This window comes from Salmo salar, chromosome 03 (genome assembly GCF_965601325.2).
Source record: "Salmo salar chromosome 03, fSalSal1, whole genome shotgun sequence".
Taxonomy (NCBI): Eukaryota; Metazoa; Chordata; class Actinopteri; order Salmoniformes; family Salmonidae; genus Salmo; species Salmo salar.
Genome location: NC_138293.1, coordinates 99,605,750 through 99,620,000, shown reverse-complemented (window position 1 = coordinate 99,620,000; position 14,251 = coordinate 99,605,750). Strand labels below are relative to the sequence as shown.

The 14,251-nt window shown below is 41.8% G+C and overlaps 2 protein-coding genes across 4 annotated transcripts in view; one reads left to right on the top strand and one right to left on the bottom strand.

The window, feature by feature from the left end:
* The window catches only part of LOC145877440 (uncharacterized), a 7,343-nt gene extending 7,031 nt beyond the window's left edge, over positions 1-312 (bottom strand). The window contains exon 1 of the mRNA XM_082972953.1: positions 178-312. The gene's annotated coding sequence lies outside the window, so the exon portion shown is untranslated. The remainder of the gene's footprint in view (positions 1-177) is intronic.
* Positions 313-3,948: 3,636 nt separating this feature from the next.
* The window catches only part of LOC106601992 (intraflagellar transport protein 70A), a 31,227-nt gene continuing 20,924 nt past the window's right edge, over positions 3,949-14,251 (top strand). For all 3 annotated transcript variants that reach the window (XM_082972951.1, XM_082972952.1, XM_082972950.1), the window contains exons 1-9: positions 3,949-4,161; positions 4,485-4,550; positions 5,394-5,603; positions 6,661-6,717; positions 9,148-9,283; positions 9,431-9,535; positions 9,764-9,892; positions 11,761-11,810; positions 12,160-12,312. In XM_082972951.1, coding sequence (XP_082829077.1) covers positions 4,108-4,161; positions 4,485-4,550; positions 5,394-5,603; positions 6,661-6,717; positions 9,148-9,283; positions 9,431-9,535; positions 9,764-9,892; positions 11,761-11,810; positions 12,160-12,312 — 960 coding nt within the window. In that variant the 5' untranslated portion in view covers positions 3,949-4,107. The remainder of the gene's footprint in view (positions 4,162-4,484; positions 4,551-5,393; positions 5,604-6,660; positions 6,718-9,147; positions 9,284-9,430; positions 9,536-9,763; positions 9,893-11,760; positions 11,811-12,159; positions 12,313-14,251) is intronic.

Here is a 14,251-nt window from a genome sequence, read left to right as displayed (position 1 = left end):
TCTGTGTCCGGGAAACCAGCCCATGGTGTTCATCATTGTCTCCAGTCTCTTACTCAAAAATATGCCAAAAATGTGTCAATCAATCAATGATGTTTTCTAAAGCCCAGTATGTGTTTTCCAGTTACCCAGCCAAGACCTCAAAGAGCAAGCAGAGAACTAGTCACCTGATGTACGTACCTGGTTGATGAAGATAGTGTTTTCCCTGTATCTCAACTCCTACTGCTTCTTCACTGGGCCTCAGTCTCAACTCCTACTGAGTCTGCCACCACAGCAGCACATAGAATAGCTCTCTAACTACTGTGGGATTCATTATATAAACAGAGAGCACACACCCTCTACACACACAAACATACACACACACACACACACACACACAAGAGAGAGAGAGAGAAAGAGAGAGAGACTCGTTGGCGGTGCTGTGTGTGGAGTGTGGTTTGGATTATTCCTGCCCTCAGGTCCACTGTGTTCTGAATGTGGGATATTCTGTTCCAACTGTGTTCATCTCTCTCTCTTTCACACTCAGTTCTGTCCTGACTGTGTTTTAGCCCACACATGTTTTTGAGCAGAGGCACCATGAAATTACCCATAGAATGACATATCCCACGTTCTTGCCAACCCCTCTTTTACAGTACTGCTACTCTCTAATGTGCATCATACATGAATTTCTAGGTTTTAGTCAGCACAGTGTCTTCCAATTGTCGGAAATACCTGTCCAGAAATGCATATTAAAACACTAATTTATGCATACTTTACTGAATGGAATAATATGTATTTACTGAAATACCTTACTGAATGGAATAACATGTATTTACTGGAAGGAAGGAAGGAAGTGCTCACACACACCTGTTGTTTTCATACACCCTATCCAGAGGGGAAAAGCCTCAACAAATTCTCCCTTTAAGTAGTATAGATGTAGAACTGTTGTTACTGTGAGTGACCTGTCAATAGTATACAGTGGCAAGAAAAAATATGTGAACCCTTTGGAAATATCTGTATTTCTGCATAAATTGGTAATAAAATTTGATCTGATCTTCATCTAAGTCACAACAATATACAAACACAGTCTGCTTAAACTAATAACACACAAACAATTATGCGTTTTCATGTCTTTATTGAACACACCGTGTAAACATTCACAGTGCAGGGTGGGAAAAGTATGTGAACCCTTGGATTTAGTAACTGGTTGAGCCTCCTTTGGCAGCAATAACCTCAACCAAACGTTTTCTGTAGTTGCGGATCAGACCTGTACAATGGTCAGGAGGAATGTTGGACCATTCCTCTTTACAAAACTGCTTCAGTTCAGCAATATTCTTGGGATGTCTGGTGTGAACTGCTCTCTTGAGGTCATGCCACAGCATCTCAATCGGGTTGAGGTCAGGACTGACTGGGCCACTCCAGAAGGTGTATTTTCTGTTGTCGATTTACTTCTGTGTTTTGGGTCGTTGTCCTGTTTCATCACCCAACTTCTGTTGAACTTCAATTGGCGGACAGATAGCCTAACATTCTCCTGCAAAACGTCTTGATGAATTGGGAATGTATTTTTCCGTCTGATAGCAAGCTGTCCAGGCCCTGAGGCAGCAAAGCAGCACCAAACCATGATGCTCCTTCCACCATACTTTAAGGTTGGGATGAGGTTTTGATGTTGGTGTGCTGTGCCTTTTTTCTTCACACATAGTGTTGTCTGTTCTTTCCAAACAACTCAACTTTAGTTTCATCTGTCCACAGAATATTTTGCCGGTAGCGCTGTGGAACATCCAGGTGCACTTTTGCGAACGTCAGACGTGCAGCACTGTTTTTTTGGGGCAGCAGTGGCTTCTTCCGTGGTGTCCTCCCATAAACACCATTCTTGTTTAGTGTTTTACGTATTGCAGACTCGTCAGAGATGTTAGCATGTTCCAGAGATTTCTGTAAGTCTTTAGCTGACGCTAGGATTCTTCTTAACCTCATTGAGCATTCTGCACTGTGCTCTTGCAGTCATCTTTGCAGGACGGCCACTCCTAGGGAGAGTAGCAACAGTGCTGAACTTTCTCCATTTATAGACAATTTGTCTTACCGTGGACTGATGAACATCAAGGCTTTTAGAGATACTTTTGTAACCCTTCCCAGCTTTATTGCTGTCAACAATTCTTAATCTTAGGTCTTCTGCGATCTCTTTTGTTCGAGGCATGGGTCACATCAGGCAATGCTTTTTGTGAATAGCAAACTCAAATTTTGTGAGTGTTTTTATAGGGCAAGGCAGCTCTAACCAACAGCTCCAATATCGTCTCATTGAATGGACTCCAGGTTAGCTGACTCCTGACTTCAATTAGCTTTTGGGGAAGTCATTAGCCTATGGGTTCACATACTTTTTCTTGCCACTGTAGACGTAGGCCTGTTGTTGACTGCAAACCACGTAGACTGGGCCCAATCAGAGGATAACCTATTTTATTTTTAATTGTTCAATCAAATACACCCGATCTTAGTCTGAGGATAAAATGTTTAATGATATTGTGGAAGGTGGGTTAAATTCCTAATGGGTTAAATTCCTAATGGGTTAAATTCCTAATGGGTTAAATTCCTAATGGGTTAAATTCATAATGGGTTAAATTGATAATGGGTTAAATTCCTAATGGGTTAAATTCCTAATGGGTTAAATGCATAATGGGTTAAATTCATAATGGGTTAAATGCATAATGGGTTAAATTGATAATGGGTTAAATTCATAATGGGTTAAATTCATAATGGGTTAAATTGATAATGGGTTAAATTCATAATGGGTTAAATTCATAATGGGTTAAATTCATAATGGGTTAAATTCTTAATGGGTTAAATTGATAATGGATTACATTCCTAATGGGTTAAATTCATAATGGGTTAAATTGATAATGGGTTAAATTCATAATGGGTTAAATTCATAATGGGTTAAATTCATAATGGGTTAAATTCTTAATGGGTTACATTCCTAATGGGTTAAATGCATAATGGGTTAAATTCATCATCAGTTCCAGTTAGTCCTATGGGTCTATGATTTGTACCTGTATAATCATCAGTAAATGAAAAGCTTTCCCTGAGGTGTATCCTTGGGTGGCATTCTTCAGAAGCCAGCTGTTCATACACATGCCTTGCCTACAGCAGGTACACACCATAGAGAATGATAGAGACAACAGACACCCTCCAGGTGTCAGTAAATCACCAAACTTGTCTTTATACCTATTCAGACAACACCCTCCAGGTGGAAGTATGCACACTTTTAGTTTGCATACTAACTACAGTGATTATGACAGTCCACCACAACCTAATAATAATAATAATAATAATAGTAATTTATTAAAACTTCTATAGAGGTTTTCATTATATATATCTCAACATACCTTGTCATGATAATGAAGGGGTGGGCAGCATTAAATCTCATCAACTGGTGTTTTCCATTTATTAGAAAATTGGAAAATGTTCTTTGCTGGGAAAGTGTCCTACACAAAGAAATAGATAGATGACTCATCTTTATGTGTGGTTTATTTGATGGAATATAAGTTTCATAAGGTTTAGGTTGTTAGGAGTGTACTGATATAACTAGGACACGTGACATCCCGACAACTTTGAGGAAAAAACACATAATATCAAAGTTGTGCATGTTATTCACACACGAATCTGCCCTCTCATTGTCTAGAATGGTCCCACCTGATATTGCCTCCTCCCGCTGCCTTCCATTTTTTAACACATTTATTTTCATTGTTAGAGCGGCCACTTTAAATTCTGGTCAATATAATGGATAGTCTGTGCTACAACCCATAGGAATCCCCACCCAGTTGACTACTTTAAAATGGCAGAAACATGGTGGAAGCCTTCAATGGTGCTGCCCATACTAAAACAGCCTTTTGGCCACTAAAGGTCTCTGTCAATCTCTAATCTCACAACAGACGCTCCTCATTGGTTGTTTTAAAGTTATTCAACGTCGGGGTTTCCGTTTCCGGTACGGTTGCTAAGTAACACTTCCTGTGCGTTGAATGTGTAGAGAAGTAAATAACGCCGAAAACATGGTGCGTTAATTGGGATTATTGGTGAATCGGCAATCATTTTTCGCGTGAAAATAGTCTTACCTTTGAGAACTGTAGATTTAGCGGCAAAATCATGACACTGACAACGATTAAAGACGGCGAATACACCGCCACTGTCTACAAAATGGTGAGAAGTTGGTCGCTTGCATAGCGAACGTTACATACCATGGTTACTAACGCTAGCCATGATAGCTAGCTAACTGATAATGAAACTGGTTATTTTAACTTGTGGTATTTTATCAAGTTATCATGTTGATTATATAGCGAATTCAAGCTAGCTAACGTCACAATAAGGTAGGCTTTGATTAAGCTAGCCTGACAGACCCTTCAATTTCAAGGCTCAGACTATAGCCTAAACGCTAGCGAACGAACTAAGTGTGACAACATAGCTAGCTAGATAGTTATAAAATATTACATTATCTATCTGCTAACTCTATTCTCCTCCTATAGATCAAAGATGGGCGGTATGGAGAGGCTATCCACATCCTCAGCAATGAACTGCAGAAACAGATGAAGGTAGTGTGTGTGTGTGTGTGGGGCTCCCAGATCTGTTGTCTCCTATAGCCTGGTCCCAGATCTGTTGTCTCCTTCTATAGCCTGGTCCCAGATCTGTTGTCTCCTTCTATAGCCTGGTCCCAGATCTGTTGTCTCCTATAGCCTGGTCCCAGATCTGTTGTCTCCTTCTATAGCCTGGTCCCAGATCTGTTGTCTCCTATAGCCTGGTCCCAGATCTGTTGTCTCCTTCTATAGCCTGGTCCCAGATTTGTTTTCTCCTTCTATAGCCTGGTCCCAGATCTGTTTTCTCCTTCTATAGCCTGCTCCCAGATCTGTTGTCTCCTTCTATAGCCTGGTCCCAGGTCTGTTGTCTCCTTCTATAGCCTGCTCCCAGATCTGTTTTCTCCTTCTATAGCCTGCTCCCAGATCTGTTGTCTCCTTCTATAGCCTGGTCCCAGGTCTGTTGTCTCCTTCTATAGCCTGCTCCCAGATCAGTTTGTGCTCTTGCCAACTCCATTGCTGTCACCAGCAAGCCAATGTTTAGCTTGCCTATGAGTGACAAGGGCTTGTCATGATAGCACAAACAGACTGTCCCTCAGACTATTTCATTGGACAATACATCTAGGGCTCGATTCAGTCCGTATCGGCGAAGTTCAGCGCTATAGCGTTCTTGAAATTTTAAAGGTAATTTTCAATTACCTTTAGCCAATTTATGCAGCGTTTACCGTGAATGCAGTCTCATGGAATGCGGGAACATTACCTTTAAATGTCAATTGCCATATAGTGCTGAACTTGGGCGATATGGATTGAATGGAGCCCGTAATCTTCTTCTCCTCCTCCTCTACCTTCTCCTCCTCCTCCCAGTCGCGGGCAGCCCTGTCTCTGCTAGGCTACTGCTACTACCACATGCAGGACTTCACCAACGCAGCAGAGTGCTATGAGCAGCTGTCCCAGCTACACCCCGAGGTGGAGGAGTACAAGCTGTATTACGCCCAGTCTCTGTACGGGGCCTGTGCCTACCCCGAGGCCATGAAGGCTACCTTTCTATTGGACAACCCTACCAGCCACACCAAGGTACACTACATGAAGTTATAATACTAAGGTAGAGGTAGAACCAGTGCTTCATTTGAGCCGGATCCTGCCACAACAGGACCTGGACCCTCTCAGTTGTGGACTGTTTTGTTCTGGAACCCATTTACCAGGATCCGGAACCTCTCAGTTGTGGACTGTTTTGTTCCGGAACCTATTTACCAGGATCCGTTACCTCTCCTGCCCCACCAGGTAGAGTTATAATGTTTACTACCAGACCCACCAGGTAGAGTTATAATGTTTACTACCAGACCCACCAGGTACAGTTATAATGTTTACTACCAGCCCCACCAGGTAGAGTTATAATGTTTACTACCAGCCCCACCAGGTAGAGTTATAATGTTTACTACCAGACCCACCAGGTAGAGTTATAATGTTTACTACCAGACCCACCAGGTAGAGTTATAATGTTTACTACCAGACCCACCAGGTAGAGTTATAATGTTTACTACCAGACCCACCAGGTAGAGTTATAATGTTTACTACCAGACCCACCAGGTAGAGTTATAATGTTTACTACCAGACCCACCAGGTAGAGTTATAATGTTTACCACCAGACCCACCAGGTAGAGTTATAATGTTTACTACCAGACCCACCAGGTAGAGTTATAATGTTTACCACCAGACCCGCCAGGTAGAGTTATAATGTTTACTACCAACACCACCAGGTAGAGTTATAATGTTTACCTCCGGCCTCACCAGGTAGAGTTATAATGTTTACTACCAGACCCACCAGGTAGAGTTATAATGTTTACTACCAGACCCACCAGGTACAGTTATAATGTTTACCACCAGACCCACCAGGTAGAGTTATAATGTTTACTACCAGACCCACCAGGTAGAGTTATAATGTTTACTAACAGACCCACCAGGTAGAGTTATAATGTTTACTACCAGCACCACCAGGTAGAGTTATAATGTTTACCTCCGGCCTCACCAGGTAGAGTTATCTTACCACATTGAGATATAATTCTGTTTTTCACCCATATTCTCTTAGTTATTTTCTCTCTTCCGACCCATGTTCTGTCCATCTCTCCCACAGATGATCAAACTGCAGGCATCCATCAAATACGGAGAAGAGGAGTACTCTGGAGCGAAGGTTAGTAGTGACTAGTATTGGACATATACTGGACTTGGCCATAACTAGAACCATAATTAGCACCAGAACTAGAGCCATGACTAGAACCAGAACTAGAGCCATGACTAGAGTCATGACTAGAATCAGAACTAGAACTATGACTAGAACCATGACTAGAGCCATGACTAGAGTCATGACTAGAATCAGAACTAGAACTATGACTAGAACCATGACTAGAACCAGAACTAGAGCCATGACTAGAATCAGAACTAGAACTATGACTAGAACCATGACTAGAACCAGAACTAGAGCCATGACTAGAACCAGGATCGGGTCACCGCCTTGATGTTGCTGGACAACACCCTGTCGTTCTCCACCAACATCAAGGCGGTGACCCGATCCTGTAGGTTCATGCTCTACAACATTCGCAGAGTACGACCCTGCCTCACACAGGAAGCGGCGCAGGTCCTAATCCAGGCACTTGTCATCTCCCGTCTGGATTATTGCAACTCGCTGTTGGCTGGGCTCCCTGCCTGTGCCATTAAACCCCTACAACTCATCCAGAACGCCGCAGCCCGTCTGGTGTTCAACCTTCCCAAGTTCTCTCACGTCACCCCGCTCCTCCGCTCTCTCCACTGGCTTCCAGTTGAAGCTCGCATCCGCTACAAGACCATGGTGCTTGCCTACGGAGCTGTGAGGGGAACGGCACCTCCGTACCTTCAGGCTCTGATCAGGCCCTACACCCAAACAAGGGCACTCCGTTCATCCACCTCTGGCCTGCTCGCCTCCCTACCTCTGAGGAAGCACAGTTCTCGCTCAGCCCAGTCAAAATTGTTCGCTGCTCTGGCACCCCAATGGTGGAACAAGCTCCCTCACGACGCCAGGACAGCGGAGTCAATCACCACCTTCCGGAGACACCTGAAACCCCACCTCTTTAAGGAATACCTAGGATAGGATAAAGTAATCCTTCTAACCCCCCCTTAAAAGATTTAGATGCACTATTGTAAAGTGGTTGTTCCACTGGATATCATAAGGTGAATGCACCAATTTGTAAGTCGCTCTGGATAAGAGCGTCTGCTAAATGACTTAAATGTAAATGTAAATGTAAACCAGAACAAGAACCATAATTAGAACCAGAACTAGAACCATGACTAGAACCATGACTAGAACCAGAACTAGATCCATGACTGGAACATCAATAGAACCATGACTAGAACCAGAACTAGAACCATGACTAGAACCAGAACTAAATCAGAACCATCAACTAGAACCAGAACTAGAACCAGAACTAAACCATAACTAGAACAATAACTTAACTAGAACTAGAACCTTAACTTAACCAGAACTAGAACATAACTAAACCAGAACCAGAACTAGACCCAGAACTAGAACCAGAACTAGAACATAACTAAACCAGAACCAGAACTAGACCCAGAACTAGAACCAGAACTAGAACATAACTAAACCAGAACCAGAACTAGACCCAGAACTAGAACCAGAACTAGAACATAACTAAACCAGAACCAGAACTAGACCCAGAACTAGAACCAGAACTAGAACATAACTAAACCAGAACCAGAACTAGACCCAGAACTAGAACCAGAACTAGAACATAACTAAACCAGAACCAGAACTAGACCCAGAACTAGAACCAGAACTAGAACATAACTAAACCAGAACTAGACCCAGAACTAGAACCAGAACTAGAACATAACTAAACCAGAACCAGAACTAGACCCAGAACTAGAACCAGAACTAGAACAATAACTTAACCGGAACTAGAACAGAACCGGAACTAGACCCAGAACAAGAACCGGAATTTAACCAGAACTAGAACAGAACTAAACCAGAACTGGAACTAGACCCAGAACTAGAACATAACTTAACCAGAACTAAACCAGAGCTAGACCCAGAACTAGAACCATACTTTAACCAGAACTAGAACAGAACAAAACCAGAACCGTAACTAGAAGTTAACCAGAACTAGAACAGAACTAGACCCAGAACTAGACCAAGAACTAGACCCAGAACTAGACCCAGAACTAGACCCAGAACTAGACCCAGAACTAGACCCAGAACTAGACCCAGAACTAGACCCAGAACTAGACCAAGAACTAGACCCAGAACTAGACCCAGAACTAGACCCAGAACTAGACCAAGAACTAGACCCAGAACTAGACCCAAAACTAAACCAGAACTGGAACTAGAACCATAACTTAACCAAAACTAGACCCAGAACTAAAGACCAGAAACATGTACCTGGTAGTTACTGTATGTCATGAGGTCAGGAGAACTTAATATAACCCCTTTAACTGCTTTGTTAGTGTTTTTGATCAATTTAGAAACCCTTGTAACCCCTTATAACTAATTTCCTCAATGAATACGCCCTTATGACTCCCTATAACCCTTTATGACCTCTTATAAGCCCTTTATGAATCCTCTCCCTGTCAGACACTGGTAGAGCAGCTTCCCCAGGACGACCCAGACTATGACGTGGACATGGGCTGTCTACTCTACAAGGAGGGGGAGTACGAGGAGGCCTGCAAGAAGTTCATGTCTGCCCTGCAGGTGCTGGGCTACCAACCAGGTAACTGCACGCACATACTCACACACAAAGGAAAACTTCTAACCTTTTGGCTGTCCTAAAAGTCTTTTGTATTTGCTGAATATCTCTCTTCTTCCCCTCTAATTCCCTCCTCCTCTCCCTGCCTCTCTCTCCTCCCTCCTGTCTCAGAACTGTCCTACAACATAGGTCTGTGTTACTACAGTATGAAACAGTATGGTCAGGCCCTCAAGTTCATCGGAGAGATCATCGAGAGAGGGATCAGGGAACATCCAGGTAAAACTGGGCTTTAAAATGACAGCACACCTGTTTAGTTAGATACCTGATCATTCTGTTGGGGTTTTCCCTTAGTGACCCTCCTTCTCATCCATGTTTTCCCCTGACCATCCTGTGTGTGTGTGTGTGTGTGTGTGTGTGTGTGTGTGTGTGTGTGTGTGTGTGTGTGTGTGTGTGTGTGTGTGTGTGTGGTGTGTGTGTGTGTGTGTGTGTGTTCTCGTCATCCAGAGCTGAGCGTTGGCATGACGACAGAGGGCATTGATGTGAGGAGTGTTGGAAACACCCTGATCCTACATGAGACCGCCCTCATAGAAGGCTTCAACCTCAAGGCTGCTATAGAATACCAGCTCAAAAACTGTGAGTACATTCAGAGCCTTGTGGTTAGAGTATCCGCCCTGAGATTGGAGGGTTGGGAGTTCAATCCCCGGCCAAGTCATAACAAAAACTGTAAAAATGGGACCTGATGCGTCTCTGCTTGACTCTCAGCATTAAGGAGATAGATTGGAGTCTAAAGCCCTGTGATAGACTAGTATTCTGTCCAGGGGGGGGGTACTGTGATAGACTAGTATTCTGTCCAGGGGGGGGGGGTACTGTGATAGACTAGTATTCTGTCCAGGGGGTGTACTGTGATAGACTAGTATTCTGTCCAGGGGGGGGTACTGTGATAGACTAGTATTCTGTCCAGGGGGTGTACTGTGATAGACTAGTATTCTGTCCGGGGGGGGGGTACTGTGATAGACTAGTATTCTGTCCAGAGGGGGGTACTGTGATAGACTAGTATTCTGTCCAGGGGGGGGGGGTACTGTGATAGACTAGTATTCTGTCCAGGGGGTGTACTGTGATAGACTAGTATTCTGTCCAGGGGGGGTACTGTGATAGACTAGTATTCTGTCCAGGGGGTATACTGTGATAGACTAGTATTCTGTCCAGAGGGGGGTACTGTGATAGACTAGTATTCTGTCCAGGGGGTATACTGTGATAGACTAGTATTCTGTCCAGAGGGGGGTACTGTGATAGACTAGTATTCTGTCCAGGGGGTGTACTGTGATAGACTAGTATTCTGTCCAGGGGGGGTACTGTGATAGACTAGTATTCTGTCCAGGGGGGGTACTGTGATAGACTAGTATTCTGTCCAGGGGGGGTACTGTGATAGACTAGTATTCTGTCCAGGGGGTGTACTGTGATAGACTAGTATTCTGTCCAGGGGGTGTACTGTGATAGACTAGTATTCTGTCCAGGGGGGGTACTGTGATAGACTAGTATTCTGTCCAAGGGGGGGGGGGGTACTGTGATAGACTAGTATTCTGTCCAGGGGGTGTACTGTGATAGACTAGTATTCTGTCCAGGGGGGGGTACTGTGATAGACTAGTATTCTGTCCAGGGGGTGTACTGTGATAGACTAGCATTCTGTCCAGGGGGTGTACTGTGATAGACTAGTACTGTGATAGACTAATATTCTGTCCAGGGGGTGTACTGTGATAGACTAGTATTCTGTCCAGGGGGTGTACTGTGGTAGACTAGTGTTCTGTCCAGGGGGTGTACTGTGATAGACTAGCATTCTGTCCTGGGGGTGTACTGTGATAGACTAGTACTGTGATAGACTAGTATTCTGTCCAGGGGGTGTACTGTGATAGACTAGTATTCTGTCCAGGGGGTGTACTGTGATAGACTAGTATTCTGTCAGTTCTCATAGTATACCAGGCTGTCATAAAGTACCAGCTGAAAAACTGTCAGTTCTCGTAGTATACCAGGCTGGCGGCAGGTAGCAGTAACTGAAAGGTTGCTGGATCGAATCCCCGAGCTGACAAGATAATAATCTGTCGTTCTGCCCCTGAACAAGGCAGTTAACCCGCTGTTCCCCGTGCGCCAAACACTGTTCCCCGGGCCCCTTTCCCTGAACAACTGTCAGTTCTCGTAGTATACCAGGCTGTCATAGAGTGCCAGCTGAAAAACTGTCAGTACTCATAGTATACCAGGCTGCCACTAGCCTGGGTATCAGAACTGTTTGTGCTATCATTCCACATGGTATACAAAGCTGCCATTGAGTACCATTATTTTACCAGAACGGTACCAGAGTTTTGCAAGTTGCAACTCTAGGTCTAACCTCTTGTCTGTCTGTCTGTCTGTCTGTCTGTCTGTCTGTCTGTCTGTCTGTCTGTCTGTCTGTCTGTCTGTCTGTCTGTCTGTCTGTCTGTCTGTCTGTCTGTCTGTCTGTCTGTCTCCAGGTGATGCTGCTCAGGAGGCCCTGACTGACATGCCGCCCAGATCAGAGGAGGTACTGTGTGTGCGTGTGTGTGTGTGTACTTGTGTGTGTACATATGTCAGCCCTACCACACATGTAGGTTGGAGACAGTGGTGCTGTAAGGTACATCTCTATCTGTGGCTCAGTGGGTGCTGCCCTCTAGTGACCATCTATATCAACACTCACACACTGATGGGGATCATGAGAACAGCAGCACTCTGTCAGACAGAAAGCTGTTGTATAGTGTCTACTGTGTGTGGAGACATTCTCCTTCTAACCAATGGACAATGAAATATCCTTTTATTTTTTATTTGATCCTGTATTTAACTAGGCAACTTAGTTAAGAACAAATTGTTATTTACACATGTCTATTGTCTTGTAGGAGCTGGACCCAGTGACGCTCCACAACCAGGCCCTGATGAACATGGATAAAAAACCATCGGAGGGTTTTGAGAAACTGGCCTTCCTCCTGCAGCAGATCCCCTTCCCCCCGGTCACCTTCGGAAACCTGTTGCTACTATACTGCAAATATGAGGTAGGGTATTCTACTGTACTATAGTATATTATACTATACTCTACTATATTATACTGTACTCTACTATACTCTACTGTGTCTGCTATATTATACTATTATACTGTACTATACTATACCATTGTACAGTACTCTACTATATTATACTATACTCTACTGTACTCCACTATATTATACTAGTATACTGTGCTCTACTATACTCTACTGCACTCTACTATATTATACTATTATACAGTAGTCTACTATATTGTACTATACTCTACTATATTATACAATTATACTGTACTCTACTATACTCTGCTGTACTCTGCTATATTATACTATTACATTGTACTATACTATTATACTATACTCTACTATATTAATCTATTATGCAGTACTCTACTATATTATACTATACTATTATAATGTACTCTACTATATTATTCTATACTATTATACAGTACTCTACTATATTATACTATACTGTACTCTACTATATTATACTATACTATTATACTGTACTCTACTATTATACTGTACTCTACTGTACTCTACTATTTTACTCTACTCTACTATTATACTGTACTCTACTATTATACTGTACTGTACTCTACTATTATACTATACTCTACTATTATACTGTACTCGACTCGTTATACTATACTCTACTATTTTACTCTACTATTATACTGTACTCTACTATTATACTCCACTCTACTGTGCTCTACTATTATACTGTACTGTACTCTACTATTATACTGTACTATTATCCTGTACTGTACTGTTATACTGTACTCTACTATTCTACTATATTCTACTGTACTCTACTATTCTACTATATTCTACTGTACTCTACTATTATACTGTACTCTACTGTACTCTACTATTATACTGTACTCTACTGTTATACTGTACTCTACTATTATACTATACTCTACTGTACTCTACTATTATACTGTACTCTACTATTATATTGTACTCTACTATTATACTGTACTCTACTATTATACTATACTGTACTATTATCCTATACTCTACCATTATACTATACTCTACTATTATACTGTATTCTACTATTATACTGTACTCTACTATTATACTGTACTGTACTCTACTATTATACTGTACTCGATTATACTGTACTATTTTACTCTACTATTTTACTCTACTCTACTATTATACTGTACTCTACTATTATACTGTACTATTATACTGTACTGTACTGTACTCTACTATTATACTGTACTATTATCCTGTACTGTACTGTTATACTGTACTCTACTATTATACTGTACTCTACTATTATACTGTACTATTATACAGTACTCTACTATTATACTATATTCTACTGTACTCTATTATTATACTGTACTCTACTGTACTCTACTATTATGCTGTACTCTACTATTATACTGTACTCTACTATTATACTGTACTCTATTATACTCTACTATTATACTGTACTCTACTATAATACTGTACTTTCCTGTACTCTACTATTATAATGTACTGTACTCAACTATTATACTGTACTATTATCCTGTACTCTACTATTATACTGTACTGTTATACTATACTCTACTATTATACTATATTCTACTGTACTCTACTATTATACTATATTCTACTGTACTCTTTTATTATACTGTACTCTACTGTACGCTACTATTATACTGTACTCTACTATTATACTGTACTCTACTATTATACTGTACTCTACTGTACTCTACTATTATACTGTACTCTACTCTACTATTATACTGTACTCTACTATTATACTGTACTCTTTTATTATACTGTACTCTACTGTACTCTACTATTATACTGTACTCTACTATTATACTGTACTCTACTGTTATACTATACTCTACTATTATACTGTACTCTACTATTATACTGTACTCTAATATTATACTATACTCTACTGTACTATACTATTATACTGTACTCTACTATTATA